This window comes from Ziziphus jujuba, chromosome 7 (genome assembly GCF_031755915.1).
Source record: "Ziziphus jujuba cultivar Dongzao chromosome 7, ASM3175591v1".
Taxonomy (NCBI): Eukaryota; Viridiplantae; Streptophyta; class Magnoliopsida; order Rosales; family Rhamnaceae; genus Ziziphus; species Ziziphus jujuba.
The window spans coordinates 20,960,206-20,981,009 of NC_083385.1; the positions used below are offsets into that span (position 1 = coordinate 20,960,206).

At 35.4% G+C, this 20,804-nt stretch overlaps 1 protein-coding gene across 1 annotated transcript; it reads right to left on the reverse strand.

Moving 5' to 3' along the window:
- Positions 1 to 16,411: 16,411 nt before the first annotated feature.
- On the reverse strand, positions 16,412 to 19,324 carry LOC132804487 (uncharacterized). Its single transcript, XM_060818896.1, has 3 exons — positions 19,202 to 19,324; positions 16,796 to 17,064; positions 16,412 to 16,682 (listed from the first exon to the last, which is right to left on the reverse strand). Exons 1-3 carry the CDS (start codon positions 19,322 to 19,324, stop codon positions 16,412 to 16,414), a joined length of 663 nt encoding a protein of 220 aa, XP_060674879.1.
- Between the last annotated feature and the right edge of the window lie 1,480 nt (positions 19,325 to 20,804).

Consider the following 20,804-nt stretch of genomic DNA (forward strand, 5'->3'; position numbering starts at 1 on the left):
ATAGACTTGATTTACAACATGCTAAATGTCTGGCTTTGTGAATGCGAGATATTGAAGTGCTCCCACCAGGCTTCTATATTCTTTAGCATTAACAAGAACATGATCATTGCTATGGACAGCTTGAGATGAGAATCTATCTGAGCCCGCACAACCGACAATCTGTTGGGGTGCTGACCCGATATGGATGAAGACTAAGTCGATCACTAGAGCTTAAGCCAAGAGGTTTAAGAACAAACAGGTTGATTTTATACAGGGAGTAATTAATTCTAAAAAGGGCTTGTCAATACCCAAAGATACAAAGCCCGTTTTAAGCATTCAAGTGGTGGAAGCCGTTATAGAACCGGGTAGCTATTTTAGTGCAAATATGGACTCCGGGCAGCAATAAATGGATCCAACATTTCTTGGATTCCATGGATATCAGCAAGACACCATGGAATCATGTCAAGGCAGAATCAAAAGCATCTAACATTAGCTTGTACAGACAACACGAATATTTGGTCAAAAATGTACTGTTTAGCTGCTGGCTTTGACTTTTCTTCTTGTTTAAGCAAGTTTGACTTATTCCAATCAAGGGCAACATGTGGGAATCATTATTAATCATATTTGGCATCCTACATGGCATATGAAAGCTGATTTGGAGCTTATAAAAGCTGGAAATTGATTAAAGATACCTTAATAGTCAAACTAGTCAACTAGTTTTCTAATTTGATTTTGACTTTTTGTTTTAGGAAATTAGCCTTATATTTGGTTTCTATTTATTTTTTTCTTGATAAATTAACTTGTGAAAGCTATTATTTAATTATTTTCACTGTAAATTAATTAATTCTTATTTCAAAATAAAGGAATTAATTAATCTAAATTAGTTTAGGAAAGAGGGAGAAATTCGGCTAACATTAGGTTTCCTATTCTATGTGGCCAGTTTTACCTAGTTAATTAGGGTTTTATTTTGTAACTTTTTAGCCTATTTAAGGGTTTCTTTATCAATAATATTCAGTACATTATTCATATAGAAATTATTTTGTGAGATAGAATTCTCTTTGTTCTCATTAAATACCTAAAACACCATTAGAGAGTGTGTGTTTTAGTTTTGACTTATCAATAGAGCATCCATAACCTATTGTGGCATCTTCATTATACCTAGGTTTCTAACCACAGGTTGGTTAGGGGTTGAGGTGACCATAAGAACTTGAACTTAATTAAGATCCGGGCTAATATAATATAGGTTTAGGAGCAGATTGTCTGAGGTTCGTATCATTTGGTATCACAGCCAAATTTTGTTCAGGTTTGATTTATCTTTATTTGCTTTATTTTGTTTTGTGTTAATCTGCAATTTTAGCATTAGGTTAATGTTGCTTCTATCATCATACCCGTTCTTCATCTTAAAAAAAAAAAAAAATTCATTCCTAGTTAAATTAGGATTTTTTTGTCTTACCGTATTTTTTTTGTTTCCTAGTTTGTTGGTTGTCCTTTATCATTGTTCTTGTTAATTTATTTTATTGTTTATTTTTCTTTGATATTTTTTATCTTAAATATTTGCATTCATATATTCCAATAAAAAAAAAAAGAGAGAAAAGAAGGTGTTTGCGGCAACATATACAAAAATAAAATAAAATAAAATAAAATCTGCACCTTTGTATTTTGTTGTAGGTGGTCACGGGTTTGGTGGTTTTTGGTGTTGGAATTGCTATTTTTTGTGTTGATCTTTGCTACTGGAGTTGTTTTACATTCTGTGAGTAAAGCAAAAAAAAAAAAAAAAGAAAGAGAAGAAGAAAAGCCAAACAGATATTAAAAAAAAAAAAAAAACTGCAGTTTGTTGAATTTGGAGTTTGATTTGTTTGCTGGAAATTGTTGGAGCTGCAGATTTGTTGCATATTTATTCATTATTTGGAGTTGTTGGAACTTTATTTGCTGCTGGGAATTTGTATTTATGAGTGCTAAAATTATTTGGATTAAAATTAATTAAAGGATTTGATACAAAAACTTGAATTACAAAGGACAACAACCAACAACTATTCTTTATTTTTGTACAAATTGATTTTTGTTCGCGTTGAATTTTGTTTTCTAGAATTTGACTTTTTAGTTCTTAATTTCTTACCATCTGGTCTAGTTCTTATTGTTTCTGAAGTTTTCTTTGTTAATTTGTCTTATTTTTGCTTATAAAGCCAAGAATTAGGTGTTTAAAATTCACTCAGTATTGCTTGCTTTTTACTGCTGTTTTATTGATAAGTTTAAATTAAGTTACACTTGTGATCTAGTTGCTGCTTAAGTGTGTTTTAATTAGAACTTTGAATTAATTATTTGAGTGGAAAAAGGCAAGAGTGTGTGAGTTTCAAAGAGGGTAAAAGCCAAAACTAGTGTGCAAACACAAGTGTAGAGAACTTGTTTGAGTGAAACATGTAAGGGAGTGAATTTGGTGAGGTCCTACATTATTTTTGTGTTATTTATACTAACATGGCAGATTCAAGGTTGAGAAAAGGAGATCCACCACTAAGAATTAATGAAGAAGAATTCGTAGGCTTCCATGGTGATTCCTGAGCTACGGGGAGTGGTGAGCAAACGGACATGAGGGCTGTCTCGGAATAATTATAGCGGACGAATGCTCAATTTAACCATATAAATCAAAGGATGGAAATATTAGAAACATCCCAAGGAATGCTGAATACATGGTTTGATGCTCCTAGAGGCCGTGGTCGAGGTCGAGGAGGCCGAGAACAATCTAGAGATGAATTTTGGGAAGGTAACTTTGAAGAAGACTTGGAGAAGGAGTTTAATGAAAATTTTGCACTCCAAGGCAAAACTGAGGAAGACCAACATGGAATGAAGATGATGATCTTGGAAATATCAAGATAAACATTCCACTTTTCAAGGGAAAAAGTGATCCGAAAGTTTATTTGGAATGGGAGGAACGAATAGAGATGATTTTTTACTATCACAACTATTCAGAGGCCAAGAAAGTTAAATTGGCAGCAATAGAATTTGGACACTATGCCCTCCAATGGTGGACTAATGAGAAAAACACCCGAAAAAAAGTCAGTGATGACTTGATTACTACATGGCAACAAATGAAAGGAGCCATGAGGAAGCAATTTGTACCATCACACTATCATAGGTTGCTGCATTAAAGATTTCAAACTTTATCTTAAGGGAATAGGACCGTGGAGGATTATTACAAGGAGATGGAGATGCTTATGATGAGGTTAAGCATGAATAAAGGTAGAGAAGCAACCATGGCAAGGTTCTTAGGTGGTTTGAATCAAGTGATAGCCAATCAACTAGAATTGCAACAATATGTAAAATTGGAGGAGATGTTGCGTATGGCTATTTAACTTAAGCATCAATCCAAGAGGAGGGGTGTAAGCTCACGGTTTAGGGGTATTTCCAATAGTGGAAGGTCAATGTGAAGTCCCACATCGGTTGGAAAGGGGAACAAAGCATGGCTTATAAGCGTGTGGATACCTTTCCTTTGTAGATGCATTTTAAACCCATGAGCACTGGGTTGTAAGAGGATTCCCTAGGCCCAAAGAGGACAATATCTGCATGCGGGTGGTCTGGGCTAGACTGTTGCAATCAAATCCAAGTGGCTGGAGAAACAATCATACCCATGAAAACAAGCCAAAACTGAAAGTTGTAGAAGAAAGTTCAAATCGGCCAAAGAGAGAGACTAGAACCGAATCTGTCCAAGCACATAAAATTGAAGGTAAATCTGATCCTAAACCTTCAAGATCTAGAGAAATTATTTGTTTTAAGTGCCAAGGATGAGGATACATAGCCAATCAATGCCTGAATAGAAGAATTATGGTGATGAAAGGCAATGGTGAACTAGAATTCGAAAGTGAGGAAAGTAGGGGAAAGGCCGAATTGGACGATGAAGAACTTGGAGAGGATGAACATGTGGAATCCAAAACACTACAACCTTCAAGGGCTGATTTGAGTTTAGTGGCAAGGAGGGTCCTTACTGTATACAAAGATGAGGATCAAGTTCAAAGAGAAAACATCTTCCACACCCAATGCGAAATTCAAGGTAAGTTATGTAGTATGATTATAGATAATGGAAGTTGTGCAAATGTAATTAGTAGCATGGTAGTTGATAAATTAGGCTTAACAACTATTAAACATCTAGAACCATATAGATTACAATGGCTTAATGATAGTGGAGAGATAAAAACAAACATCCAGAACCATCCAGAACCATATAGCTTACAACTATGTAGATGTTGTGTTGTGTGATGTTGTGCCTATGCATGTTGGTCATATATTGTTGAGAAGGCTATGGCAATTTGATAAAGATGCTGCTCATTATGGTTGAGAGAACTTCATTTTTTTTAGGTTTAAAGGCAAGAAGGTTAAGCTAAAGCCATTAACCCCAAAGGAAGTTTTTAGAGACTAATTATAAATGCAACAATGGAAGGAAGTGAGAGGCTCAAAGACAAGGCTAGAATGGCACCAGCGATTTCATCATCCATTCAAGAGGGAAAAGGTGAGCTTACTGTCCAAGGTAAGTCCTCTAAAACCCAGGTTGAGTGGAAAAATTATAATAAGCCCAAGAGTGAGGAATTTTGTGTAAAAGCCGAGAGTGATGTAAAACCCATTGAATCTGTGAGTGGGAAAGGAAAAGAAAGAAAAGAGAGGAAAAATAAAAAAAATTTAAAAAAATTTATCTTAGTTTTGGGGATGTCAATAAAGCCATCTTGAGTAAGAAACCATTACTGGTCATGAATTATAAAGATGCTTTTGTTGTATAGAACTTTATCTGCATTATTGAGAGATATACTTTGTGGATATTGGAAAATTTGGAAGAGATTGTTTGCTAACTTTAAAAAGTGTAATTTTTGCCATAATGAGCATGTATTTCTAGATTTTATTGTGATAGTGTTTGACCCAGCAGATTTGGTTTGGTTGCACTTACGAAAGGAGAGGTTTCCAAAACAGATAAATTCAAAGCTTATGCCGTGTGTGGATGGACCTTTTCAAGTTTTGGAGCAGATTATCGAGAATGCTTACAAACTTAATTTAAAAGGTGAGTACATGTTAGTGCTACATTTAATGTTGCTGAATTATCCCTTTTGCTTTAGGTGATGACTTTGATTTGAGGGCAAATCATTTTCCAGAGGAAGGGAATGATGAGAATCCGCCTGAGCCAGTACAACTGACAACTCGTTGAGCTACTGACCCGATACAGATGAAGAATGAGCCGATCATTAGAGCTGAAGCCAAGAGGTTTAAGGAAAATTTGGCTACTTTTATATAGGGAGTAATTAATTCTCAAAAGGGCTTGTCAATACCTGAAGATACAAAACCTGTTTTAAGCATCTAATTTGGATTAATTAATTCCTTTATTTTGAATTAAGAATTAATTAATTTAAAACAAAAATAATAAAATAATAAATTTCCTAAGTTAATTTGTCCAGCAAATAAATAAATAGAAACCAAAGAAAAGACTAATTTCCTAAAACAAAAAGTCAAAATCAAATTAAGAAACTAGTTGACTAGTTTGACTACTAAGGTATCTTTAACCAATATCCATCTTGTTTAGGCTCCAAATCAGCTTCCATATGCCATGTAGGATGCCAAATATGATTAATAATGATTCCCACACATTGCCCTTTGATTGGAATAAGTCAAAGCCAGCGGCTAAACATCACATTTTCGGCCAAATTGAGATGTTATCCGTACAAGTCCTTTTTAGATGCTTTTGATTTTTCCTTGGATGGATTCCATGTCCTATTAATGATATTCATTGAACTCATGGAGTGTTAGAACCATTCCTTGCTGCCCGAAATCCAAATTTGCATAAAAACAGCTACCTAGATCCGTATCAGCTTCCACCACTCGGATGCTTAGAACAAGCTTATTATCTTAGGGTATGGACAAGCTCTTTTGAGAATTAAGTACTCCCTATATAAATGCTCATAGGTTATCCTTAAACCTCTTAGTTTGAGCTCTAGTGATCAGTCCAGTCTTCATCCATATTGGGTCGGTACCCCAGCGAGTTATCAATTGTGCAGGTTCGGGTGAATTCATATCATTCCCCTAAAATCAAAATCATCACCTTTTTAGCAACAATAAATGTAGCACTAACATTATACTCACCCGTTAAATCAAGTTTGTAGGCATTTGTCGATAAGCCACTCCAAAACTTGAAAAGGTCTGTCCACATGCCGCATAAGCTTTGACTTCCTTTGTTTTGGAAACTTCTATATTTAGTAAGTGCAACCAAACCAAATCTCCTGGGTCAAACACTGTCACAAAAAAAAAATCTAGAAATACATGCTCATTATGGCAAAAATTACATTTTTAAAGTTAACAAATAATCTCTTCCATATTTTCATATTTCCACAAAGTAAAGCTTTCAACAAGGTAGGTAAAATTCTATACAACAAAAGCATTTTTAAATAAACATCTTTATAATTCATGACCAGCAATGGTTTCTTACTCAAGATGGCTTTATTAACATCCCCAAAGCTAAGATAAAATTTTTCATTTTTCCTCCCTTTTCTTTCTTTTCCTTTCTCACTCACGGGTTGCCTTTTCTTTACCTCACTCTCTGCCTTTTCAACCTCCCTCACGCTTTCGGGTTTCTCTTTCTCTCTCACTCCACTCTTGGCCTTGTCATGATTTTTCCACTCAATTTGTGCTTTAGAATGCTTACCTTGGATAGCAAGCTCGGACTTACCTTTTTGGATGGATGGTGAAGCCGTAGGTGCCATACTAGCTTTCTCCTTAAGCTTTTCAACCTTCCTCCTTTGTTGTATTTGAAGTTGGTCTCTAAATACCTCTTTGGGAGTCAATGGCTGCAGTTTTACATTCTTTCCCTTAAAATTAAAAACAATACAATTCTCTCAACCATAATGAATAGCATCATTATTAAATTGCCATGGTCTACCTAATAGAATATGTCCGGCATGCATAAGCACAACATCACACAAAACAACATCCACATATTTATCTATGCTGAATATTATCTTGACTAATTTATTCACTTTCATCTCACCACTATCATTAAGTCATTGTAATCTATATGGCTCTGGATGTTTAATAGTTGTTAAGCCTAATTTATCAACCATAATGTTTCTAATTACATTTGTACAACTTCCACTATCAATTATCATATGACAAATCTTACCTTGGATTTCACATTGAGTGTGGAAGATGTTTTCTCTCTAAACTTAATCCTCATCCTTGTATACAGCCAGCACTCTCCTAGAAATTAAGTTTAATTCAGCATTGGATGCATGCAAGGTTTCGGCTTCATCCGAAAAGTCTTCCTCTCCTTGATTGGTTTGATCTCCACTTTTCTCATTTTCCAATTCTAGTTCACCATTACCCTTTAACACCATGATTCTTTTATTCGAGCATTGATTGGCAATGTTTCCTCATCCTAGGCACTTAAAACACACGATTTCATGAGTTCTAGAAGGTTTAGGATCAGATTTACCTTCATTTTTGTGTGCTTGGATAGATTCAGTTTTGGACTCTCTTTTTGGCCGAGTGGACCTTTCTTCTCCAAATTTTGGCTTTTGTCTTGCTTCAAAGGTGGGATTGCTTCTGCAAGCACTTGGATTTGATCTGCCGCTATTAGAAACACCCCCAAACCATGAGCCTACAACCCTCCTCTTGAATTGATGCTCTAATTTAATAGCCACATGCAAACATCTCCTCCAATTCCACATATTGTTGCAATTCTAGTTGGTTAGCTATTTCACGATTCAAACCACCAAAGAACCTTGCCATGGTTGCTTCTCTATCTTCACGGACATATTTCCTTGAAATAAAGATTGAAGTTTTTGATGTAGCAACCTATGATAGTGTGATGGTGCAAATCGCTTACCTATTTCCTTGAGATAAAGATTGAAGTTTTTGATGTAGCAACCTATGATAGTGTGATGGTACAAATCACTTCCTCATGGCTCCTTTCATTTGTCGCCATGTAGTGATCAATTCATCACCTACTCTCCTTTGGGTGTTTCGCTCATTAGTCCACCATTGGAGTGCATAATGTCCAAACTCCATTGCTACCAATTTTACCTTCTTATCCTTTAAATAGTTATGGCAATAAAAAATCATCTCCATTCGTTCTTCCCATTCTAAGTAAGCTTTCCGGTCATTTTTGCCCATAAAAGGTGGAATTTTTACCTTGATATTTCCAAAATCATCATCTGCCTCCTCTCTCCTATGTCTCCCATAGCCAAGCCTCTCTTGGACAGCAAACGTTTCATCCATTTCTTCCTCAAAATTATCTCCAAAATTTTCCTCTTCAAACTCCTCTTTAGGTCGTCCACAGCCTTCTCGACCTCCATGGAACTCTTGCCTCAAATTTGGTCCACCATGTGATGTTTCTATTTTGTCCATCCTTTGATTTATATGGTCAAATTGAGCATTCATCCACTGTAATTGTTCCAAGACAGCCTCATGTCCGTTCGCTCACCACTCCTCGTAGCTCGGGAATCACCATGGAAGCCTACAGATTCTTCTTCATTAATTCTTAATGGTGGATCTCCTCTCCTCAACCTTGAATCTGCCATGTTAGTATAAATAACACATATAATATAGGACCTCACCAAATTCACTCCTTTACGTGTTTCACTCAAACAAGGCCTCTACACTTGTGTTTGTACACACTAGTTTCGGCTTTTAGCCCTCTTTTGAGCTCACACTCTTTTGCCTTTTTCCACTCAAAGAATTAATTCAAAGTTCTAATTAAAACATCCATGAAATAAGAATTAGATCACAAGTATATTTTAATTAAACTTATCAACAAAACAGTAGCAAAAAAGCAAACAATACCGAGTGAATTTTAAACACATAATTCTTGACTTTTCTAAACAAAAATAAGGCAATTTAGCAAAGCAAATCTTGGAATAAATAAGAACTGGACCAGATGGTAAGAGATTAAAATTCAAGAATAAAAATTTAGAAAAAAAAAATTCAAACATGAACAAGAATCATTTTGGACAAAAATAAGGAATAATTGTTGGTTATTGTCCTTTGTAATTCAAGTTTTTGTATCAAATCCTTTAACTAATTTTAATCCAATATTTTTGGCACCCAAAATTCAAATATCCAGCAGCAAAAAGAAATCTCTAGTAACTCTAAATATTGAATGAATGGTCAACAATTCAGCAGTTCAAAGAAATTTCCAACAATCACCAAATTCAATAAACAATATTTCTTTTTCTTCGGGTTTTTTTTTTTTTTTTTTACTCACAGAATGTAAAACAACTTCAGTATCAAATATCAACACCAAAAATAGCAATTCCACACCAAAAATCCACTAAACCCATGACCTCCAATAACAAAATACAAATTTACAATTTTTTTGTAAATCTATATATGTTGCCCCAAACACTCTTTTTTTGTTTTTTTTTTTTTTTTTGATATATGAATTCAAATATTTAAGATCAAAACAGCAAAGAAAAATAAACAATAAACTAAATTAACAAGAACAATAATGAAAATCAATTAACAAACTAGGAAGCAAAAAATACGGTAAACCAAGGAAACCTAATATAACTAGGAATGAGTTTTTTTTTTTTTTTCAAATGCAGAACATGTATGATGATAGAAGTAACCTTAACCTAATGCTCAAATTGTAGATTAACATAAAATAAATAAAGATAGATTAAACCTGAACAAAATTCGGCTCTAGTACCAAACGATACGAACCTAGGACGACTTGTGCCTAAACCCGTATTATATTAGCCCGGATCAAATTATGTAAAAGTTCTAATGGTCACCTTAACCTATAATCAACTTGTGATGAGAAATCTTGGTATAATGAAGATGCCACAATAGGTGATGGATATCCTATTGATAAGTCAAATTACAACATTCATTCACTAATGGTGTTTTAGGTGTTCAAAGAGAACAAAGAGAATTCAATCTCACAAATAATTTTCTATATGAATAATGTACTGAATATTATTGATAAAACAAGCCCTCAAATAGGCTAAAAAGTTACAAAATAAAACCCTAATTATCTAGGCAAAACCAGCCACCGAAGAATAGGAAACCTAGCTTGGCCGAAATTTGCCTCCTTCCTAATCTAATTTGGATTAATTAATTCCTTTATTTTGAATTAGGAATTAATTAATTTACAATGAAAATAATAAATAATAGCTTTCCTAAGTTGATTTTTCCAGCAAATAAATAAATAGAAACCAAATAAGATAAAAGTCAAAATCAAATTAGGAAACTAGTTGACTAGTTTGACTACTAAGGTATCTTTGACCAATCTCTTGCTTGTTTGGGCTCCAAATCAGCTTTCATATGCCATTTAGGATGCCAAATATGATTAATAATGATTCCCACACATTTCCCCTTGATTGGAATAAGTCAAACAAGAAAAAAAGTCAAAGTCAGCGGCTAAACAGCACATTCTTGGCCAAATTGAGATGCTGTCCATACAAGTCCTTTTTAGATGCTTTTGATTCTGCCTTGGATTGATTCCATGTCCTCTTAATTATATTCATTGAATTCATGAAGTGTTGGAACCATTCCTTGCTGCCTGGAGTCCAAATTTGCACGAAAACAGCTATCCGGGTCCATATCGGCTTCCACCACTCAGATGCTTAGAACAAGCTTTGTATCTTCGGGTATGGACAAGGTCTTTTGAGAATTAACTACTCCTTATTTAAATGATCCAAGGTTGTCCTTAAACCTCTTGGCTTGAGCTCTAGTGACCAGTCCAGTCTTCATCCGTATTGGGTCGTCACCCTAACGGGTTGTCATTTGTGCGTGTTCAGGTGGATTCGTATCACCCCCTTGTTCAACTTTCCTTCTCATTCTCATCAAGTAGGGGTCTTTGAGCTGGACCTCGAAAACATGATCTACAAGTATCGGTCATAGTCGAAAGCTAACAAAAAGTGCTATTGAAGTATGCATCTACAAATTAACAACCAACTCTCTCAACTCAACCATCGAAGGAAGTTGTATTGTCTGTACATAAGTCAATAAGCCTGTAGACTTCCTACTTAATGCATTGGTTACCACATTTACCTTGCTTATATGGTATTCAATAGTGCAATCGTAATCCTTGAGCAACTTCATCCATATTCTTTGCCTTAAATTCAACTCTCTATAAGTAAACAAATATTTAAGATTCTTATGGTCGTTAAAGGTCTAGCAAGTAGCTCCATTAAAGTAATGCCTCCAAGTCTTCAATGTAAAGATCACCATTGCAAGCTCTAAGTCATGAGTAGGATAATTCAGCTTATGCTTCTTTAATTGCCTAAAAACATAAGCAACGACCCTTTTATGCTACATTAATACACAACCCAAACTCTAACATGAGGCATCACTGTAAACTTGTTCATTACCCTTTGGCAATGTTAGAACACGAAACCAAACCGCCCGATCAAGTACCAGTTGCTTCGCCTACAAGCCCATCTAGGTTAAAAAGGCATTGTCCCTTAGTTCTTACCAACCTCCAATGTGTATGAAGTCAAACTTTTCCTTTAATTTTTGGAAACTCTTCTCACTTTTGTCAGTCCACTCAAACTTAACTACACTTTGTTGGTCAAATAATGAAGTGGTCCTACTATCTTTAAGAACCCTTCTATGAACCTACAGTAATACCCTGCTACACCCAGGAAACTTTGCACCTCTGTTAATATGTGGGCTGCTCCAATTTGACATTGCTTCCTTTTTTTGAGAATCTACATAAATGTTGTCAACAGAAACTATATGATTGAGAAATCCATTGGATTGAACCAGAACTCATATTTGCTAAACTTGGCATACAAATGTTGTTGCCTTAAGGTCCACAATACCAACTCGGATGCATCTCATGCTTTACCTTGTTATTCGAGTACACCAATATATCATCAATGAAGGCAATAACAAACCGATCTGATAAACTGGTTTGAGATGATTGGTCTGATAAATCCTCTATCCACTAACTCTGGCAAGTGATTCTTCAACTTTTCAACTCAGCTGGGGCCATCCTATAAGGTGGCAAAGAAAAAGATACTATATCAGGGACTAAATCAATAGGAAAGTCTATCTTCCGCTCCGGAGGTAAACTTGGAAGATTATCAGGAAACACATCTGGAAGGTCTTTACCACTGGTATGTCCTCCAATCTCACTTCACTGACTTGGGTATCAATTACATTTGCGAGATAACCCTTACAACCTTTTTAAAGTAAATGTTTAGATGATTTCGCTCCCCATAGAGGTCCATAGAGGACCACTACTAGTAGACTCGGATCGTCTAAATATCACCTCGTTAAGGAAACAATCCACTAAAGCATAGTTCAAAGTGAGCCAATCCACCCCAAGGATCACATCCAACCCTTGGAGATCTAGCAATATCAAATATGTCTCCATAACTTAGCCTTTAATACAGAATAGGCTAACTAGTCCATAAAGACTCTCTTATGGTGTGGAAATCTCCAAGCAATGCCCCAAAGGAATTGGACTCATCCCGACTCGTGCAACATCCTCACACAAAATAAAATAGTGTATGGCTCCTAGGTCAATAACAACATGTGCATCTCCACCAAACATAGGTAATGTACTTATCACAACATCAAGGGTGGCTTATGCCTCCTGCCTGGTCATAGTGTACAACCTACCTCTAGTAAATGGTTGTCCCCTCTGATCTCTGCCTCTAGCTACAAATGTAAATTGCTATCCAATGCAGGTAGAACCGCTTGAAGTCTAGCCTATCTATTTATCCTATCCTTCGTACCCACCAATTTGTTGACACTGAGCACCCAATCCTTAGGCTTTAGCCTAACTTTGTTCTCGATAAGGTCAATCCCTCTTGAAATGTCCTAACTGACCACACTCACATGATCCATCCCACTTGAATGGTCCATCACGAAACTTATCATAAAGACTACATGAAAAATAGAAACTGCTTCAGCCTGTGGATCTCTAGAAATTATTGTTGCTGCTCACTGACAAAAGTCCTAAACCTTAGGTATGTCCACATTTCTGGAATCTGTTGCCCCTCGAACCATGCCTACCTACTCTAAACCCTCCACTACCTGAAGATCCTGAACTGAAACTACCCTTTTTAGACAATCCCTGGCTGGGGCTCCTCGAAGACAAGCCATCAAATGATTAGCACTTGGACTTGCGGATCAATGTCATGTAAGATAGGTGGGGAAGGAAAGAAAACTAGAAATTAAAAGATAAGCTCTAGTATCACACTAGAATAATTTTAGAAATCACTTCTAAAATCCCTAAGCATCACATCTAGTTTTGGTTTGCATCACACAAAATCAAAGAAATAACTTTCAAAAAAAGTAATTGTATTATTAATTCACTATCTAAAAGAGTTACAAAGACCTCTATTTATAATAAAACCACCTAAAAATATTAGAAAACTAAAATAATACCTAACAACATTAAGAAATTAAAATAATAAGAAACCTAGTTAAATAAGGAAATTAATTATGGTCTCAGGATCTCCTATAGGTCCCACCTGGTGAAGTCCCACTGGAAAATTCCTAAGAATAACCAGTGAAACTCCACTTGAAACGTGGACAACGAAAATATGCATTACTAATAATACGTCAATATATAAATATAAATAAATCCACAACTGGCCTATTGTGCCACAAGCCATAACTACACATATAAATAATATGGTCTCTATTATGTCCAACATTTAAATCAGAGTATTCGAAGAGTGTTAACGAAGTTTAGAAGTACAAATAAGAAATAAATTATATCCAAAAAGATAAAGGTAAGATAAAGAAAAGATACTATTGCTACCATCGTGGAAGGGATAAAGTGACAGGCTTTGCGTGAGGTAAACTGCTACTAACTGCTTAAACCTAGGGGAATAGATTTAAAACAATAAAACATGAGATAAAGAAAACTCAGTGAATGGCATAGTATAATAAAAAATTAACAATTTATTTCCATAAAATCTTTCTCTCAAGACCTCTCGTTCCACTCGTTTTAAAAGTTCCCCGTCTAAAAATCATTTCACAAAACCCAAACGTGTACCCCAAATCAATATCAAGAAATGGATGCTCAAAAGGTATAAAATGAACGATCAATATAAAATCACAAAATACCTTAATCAAGATATACAGTTGAGCATAAAATCTTATAAACTCAATTACACGAAATAATTATGAAAGAGTAGCAATAACCACCATTTTAAAAACCAACAATATATTTAAACGTATACAATGTACCAAACTGTAAACCATGGGATACACCTATCTCACGACCCTCAATAAATGAACGGTGTCATGGAAATAGTAAACCGTTATGACGTACCCAACCTCACGATCTATGGTAACAAATATCCTGTGGGCTGAACCCAACCTCACGGTACCGTGGCAATAATAGTCTATGGTATAAACTCAACCTCACGGTCTATGATAATAATATCCTGTGAACCCAACCTCACAGTACCGTGGCAATAACATCCTGTGGGAAAAACCCAACCTTACCGCTTATGGCAATAATATCCTGTGGCCAAAACCTAATCTCATGGTACCGTGGTAAAACCTAGCACACTATCATATAACATAATATAATATTGATCCAAGATATTGGCATTACATGGTACATCAATTTAAAAAGAACGAATACAGTATCCTTAAAATAATCTTGTAAAATCATATATGCTTTTCCCAAACGATGCTATATCATAAAACATAATTTAATATTGATCCAAGATATTGGTATTACATGGTACATCAATTTAAAAAGAACAAATACAGTATGCTTAAAATAATCTTGTAAAATCATATATGCTTTTCCCAAACGATGCTGTATCATAAAACATAATTTAATATTTAAATTCCACCGCTTATTTAAACATTTCAAAAATTTCAAATCATTATTTTATATGAAAACTAGAAATAACACAGTGAAATATATTCACCATAAACCAATTTTAAGCACCTAAGAATTTATAAAATATTTTACCATGCTTAAAATCATATAATTTTTTAATATGTTTCTCAAAATAATTTAAAATCTCAATTCAAATACCAGGATATTTAACTAACATAATTCACAAGTTCACTATGAACTCATCAAAATTAAAAATCAATAAATTTTTTTTTTAAAATCCGCATAAAATGATAACTCATATAAGTGGAAGCAGATATTATATATGCATAAAGGAATCCTTTCAATCAATTTGTATATACATAAAATATCCAACCACACATATATATTGTTCTATATACCCAAAATATTTTAAAAATAATAACCACTCATAGAACTGCAGATGCTCACTCTTTCTCTCCTGCAGGATCGCCTCCAGGCTCAACACGAGTGTCTGTAATGTAATAAAATATTTTTTAGGCTCCAATAACTAAACCAAAGACACTTGTATAACCCAAACGTCTTAAAATGATTTATACTACTATAAAATTACATAGATTGGACACCGAACAATCTAATTATACCGTGTGTCCTTAGGATCCAGTACCCAAAATTGGGGCTTTTCATCTAGAAGCTAATTTTTCAAAGTTAAACCTTCTAATAGATCCTAATAATATATAATTTCACTAATCCAACTCCAATTTTAACCAATTTGGCCAATTTCGTCCAAATAGAGTCTTAATTTATCCAATAATTAACTAATTGATCCAAAAATGGAAAAATTATCAAACGACCTTCAAAATTCATAAAATTTATATTCAAGTAAAGCCCAAGAGACAAAGAACCCATCAGTATGGTCACCTCGGTCCAAAGGTTCCTTCGGTGGCCCAAAAACTTAGTTGAAGCTTCGGCCAAAATTCCAGTCAATATATCTCCTAAATGGTGAGGAATTTGGGCAAAAGGACCATGGAAATGAGTTCAGAGGGTCCAAAAATGGTGGCAAAGTCTATGGGTTGGCCTGAAATGGCCAAAGAATTGTCAAACGGCCGGAAAATGCCAAACGGCCGATCCTAGCGCGTCTGCCAACAGTTTGGCCTGAAATTTGGCTACTGAGGTCATCTCAAGTGGATAAGGAGGGTGTTCAGTGCATGTATAAGGATAGTGGCTGGAATCAGGCGAAATGGCGATGACCCAGCTAGGCGTAAAACGGGTTTGAAATGGCCTAGTTCGGGTTCGTGGGTCTGAAGAGAAAATCTGGGACTGATTTGGACACTGATATAAAATTGATATTTGAAATTTTACAGAACCATAACTTTTTATCAGTAGCTCAGAATTTGGCGTGCCATCAGTCTATGAACTCGTATTGAAGAGCTCTACACAATGGTATATCAGTCAAACCAAAAACCTTATCCATAGAAGAAGTCAACTTTGGCCCCACATACAGTTCACTTGGTCAAATCTGCTCAAACTTGGTCAAACCTTGTCAAATTGTACAATAGGGACATTTTGGTATGGGTTGTTACAACCTAGGCCCCTTAAAGAAATTTTATCCATAAAATTCGTACCTTAGTTTTGGAAAAGGTGAGGATACTGGCTCCGCATTTGATCCATTCACTCCAAAATCGCCTCCTCGACAAGGTGATTTCTCCAAAGAACTTTCACCAAAGGTATAGTCTTATTGAGAAGTCTTTTCTTTTCCTTTCCCAAAATCTGCATTGGTTGCTCCTCATAAGACATGTTGTCCCTCAACTCAATCTCCAGTGTCCCAAACACATGCAATGCATTTGAGATATACTTGCGAAGCATGGAGATGTAAACAACATTATGGACTCGAGAAAGCTCCTCCAGTAAGTCAATCTTGTAAGCCACTGGACCTATCTCTCTACTATCTCATATGGTCCAATGTAGTGAGAACTTAGCTTCCCTTGTTGTCCAAAACGTATTATACCCTTCCAAGGAGAGAGCTTCAAGAATAGTCGACCGCCAACTTCAAACTTGAGATCTTTCCTACGCACGTCCGCATAGCTCTTTTGCATGTCTTGTGCTGCTTTCAACTTGGCTTGTGTAATATTGACCTTATCCACTATCGCATGTACAATCTCAGGGCCTAGAAGTTTCCTTTCACCAATCTTATTCCAATGTAATGGAGTCCAACATTGTCTCCCATACAATGCCTCATAAGGTGACATCCCAATGCTCGAGTGATAGCTATTGTTGTAGGTGAACTCTGCCAAAGGTAGATACTCATCCCAATTCCCCTTGAACTGTAGTACACATTAGCTCAACATATACTCTAAGGTCTGAATAGTCCTCTCAGATTGTCCACCGGTCTAAGAGTGAAAAGCAGTACTCAAAATCAACTTGACACCAAGTTCATTCATTAATCTTTGCCAAATTATCAAAGTGAACCGTGGATCTCTGTCAGATATAATTGATATTGGCACCCCATGCAAGCTCACTATATGATTCAAAAATAGTTCCGCTAACTTCTTAGAAGAAAACCTCTCATAAATAGGTAGGAAATGTGCAGACTTGATTAGTAGATCCACTATCACCCAAATACCATCCTGTCTTTGAATAGTGGAAGGAAGTTTGAATATAAAATCTATTGTATTGCACTCCCATTTCCATTATGGGATGAGTAAAGCTGTATAAGTCCAGAAGGCTTTTGTCTTTCTGCCTTCACTTGCTGGCAAATGAAACATTTGAATACATATTCAACAACTTCTCTTTTCATCCATTTTTAGCTCTTCATTAGCTAGAAAACAATGTCTATAACCAATTACAAAGGCTCCATTGCCTCTAATAACGAAATTTGACTTCTCCCTTATTTAACTTTCCTTCTCATGCTCATTAAGTAAAAGTCTTCAAATTGGGTCTCGAGAACACAATCCATAATATTGGTCAGAGTCAAAAGCTAGTAAAAAGTTCTCATGAAGTATGCATCCACAAATTAACACCTAACTATTGCAACTCAAACATAAAGGAATAGTGCAATCAGAATCCTTGAGGAACCTCATCCATCTTCTTTGCCTTAAGTTTAACTCCTTCTGAGTAAACAAATACTTAAAGCTCTTACAATGGGTAAATATCCGACAAGTGGCTCTATACAAGTAGTGCCTCCAAGTCTTCAACACAAAGATCACTGCAACAAGTTCTAAATTATGAGTCAGATAATTCAGCTCATGCTTCTTCAATTGTCTAGAAGCATAAGTAACAACTCATAACTTTGTAAAAGAAAATCCATCCATCAATTCAAAAAGAATGCTTAGAAATTAAATCTAACTTCATCAAACCAAATACCAGTGTGTCAAAGTTAAAATTTAGTTATTCTTTTTTCCTCCGATTACACTCCTAGTGCTTGCAATTATAAGATCCGTGTTCCTCATTAATTATCCAGTTTTCTTAACCTCGATAAATATCTTTCTTTTAACCAAATTTATCAAAGTCATCAAAATAAAATCTCTCACTTATAAAGCCTAATAAAATCCTCAAGATTGCCAACACCAAAAGAATATGAAACCAAAAGATCAAGTTTGAGTCCCCTCGTCAAATTAAATATCATTCTTAAGCAAACCTCCAGTTCTTCAGATTCCAAACAAACTCCAAGAATTTATACCTCAAGCAATAAGGAAATCTAAATCTTAATTCTAATATCACCACCAAATACGAAGTACTAGTTACTAGATCCTCAAACCATAACGGAATATTCATAACTTTCTTATATTCTAGCTATGCCTTAAAAATCATATTCCTTAGGAGATTAAGTTATCATCACGAATATCAGCCACCTTAGATCCATAAAATATCATTGACATAAAACCTTTAATCTTCAAGGAAACAAAATATCAAAACCAAGATCTAAAATCATCACCTAAAAATAGATGCCATAAAACCAACTTATGAAATTTATAGCTTAGTTTTCAACAAGTTGTCCCACATCCGATCATGGAAATGCATCAACCAAACTTTGTTTGTACCAGATTCTAATATTAAGATCTTAATTTCCGATGAAACGAAAACAACTACTCTCAAACATCTGACTAGGTCAAATGAACCCTCTTGTGGAGGTGGAAATTTCCAAGTGACATCTCCAAGGAACTGGAGTCATCCTGACTTGTGCAACATATTCATGTAGAAAAATAGAGCATGTGGTCCATGAGCCAATAAAATATATTCATCACTACCAAGCATAGATAATGTATCTGTCACAACATCGGGTGACCTGTGCCTCTTATCTGATCATAGCATATACCTTGCCTCTGGTAAATGGTCGTCCCCTCTAACCTCCATCTCTGACTGTGAATGCAAATCGCTGTCCAATGGTGGTAGAACCTCCTAAAATCTGGCCTGTTTATGTATCTTATACTTTATACCCATCAGTCAGCTGAAATTATGCACTTGACCTTGAAGCTCTAGCATTAACATGTCCTCGATAGGGTCAATCATTTTCAAAGTGTTCCGACTACCTGTGATGAAAGCATGATCCATCCCACTGTCACTGCCCATCATGAAACTTGCCATATAAGCTACTCGAACTACAGATCTCAAAAAAAAAAAAAATGGCTGCTATCATTGTTCACTATCCATTGTCCTAAACCCTCAGTGGGTGTCTCAATGTTAACCTCTTAATCTTACAAAGGTTGGAGGACAAAACTCGATGTGAAATGTAATTTTGAACTATGTCTATGGGTGACGTCTCCTAGTTCTTTCATACGTCTACCACTTCCTTCAGTTTCCCTCTAGCATAAAACTAGCTAATGTGATCTAGCCCTCGTCCGAATATTGCATAAGATCTATGGAGCCATCATAACCCACTACTCTAAGTCTATGAGCCTAATTAACAAAAGACCTAGCAAACCCACTTCTCTTGAATGATCGAGCCAGCGCTCGACAAGATGCTACAAATAAGTGGACGCATCTGTACTTCCAGCTGTATCATGCTGGCAGCCACGTCTACCTCCTCACGACATCAAGAAAAAGTTCTATATGATAGAATTGGTCAAAATATAATTAACACTAACAAAAGGGTATATATGGAAGGCACAACACAGGATGAGTTGTACAGCAATGCAAAAACGCAAGAAATTTAGAACCTAAAGCTCGATACCAAACGGACAGGATCCACCTTGGGAAACCCTTTCAGGGTCTCCCATGGGGTCCCACCTGGTGAAGTCCCACTAGAAAATTCCTAAGAATAACCAATGAAACTACACTTGAAATGTGGACAACGAACACATGCATTACTAATAATACCTTAATATATAAATATAAATAAATCCACAACCAGCCTATTGTACCACAAGCTACAGCTATACATATAAATAATATGGTCGCTACTGTATCCAATATTTAAATCAGAGCATTCTAAGAGTGTTAACGAAGTTTAGAATTACAAATAAGAAATAAACGATATCCAAAGAGATAAAGGTAAGATAAAAAAAAAGATAATACTACTGCTGTCGTGGAAGGGATAAAGTGACAGGTTATGCGCGAGGTAAACTGCTACTAATTGCCTGGACCTAGGGGAACAGATTTAAAAAACAATAAAATGTGAGATAAAAAAATCTTAGTGAGTAGTATAGTATAATAGAAAAACAACAATTTATTTCCATAAAAACTTTCTCTCTAGACCTCTCGTTCTACTCGTTTGAAAAGTTCCTCGTTTAAAAATTATTTCACAAAACCCAAACTCATACCCAAAACAAATATCATGAAATGGATGCTCAAAAGTTATAAAATGAATGATCAATATAATATCACAAAAACCTTAATCAATATATAGAGTTGAGAATAAAATCTTATAAACTCAATTCCATGAAATAATTATGAAAGAGTAGCAATAACCACCATTTTGAAAACCAACAATATATTCAAATGTATACTATGTACCATTTAATGTACCAAATTATAAACCGTGGGATACACCCACCTCACGACACTGTATAAATGAAGGATGTTGTGAAAATAGTAAATTGTGGGGACATACCCAACCTCATGATCC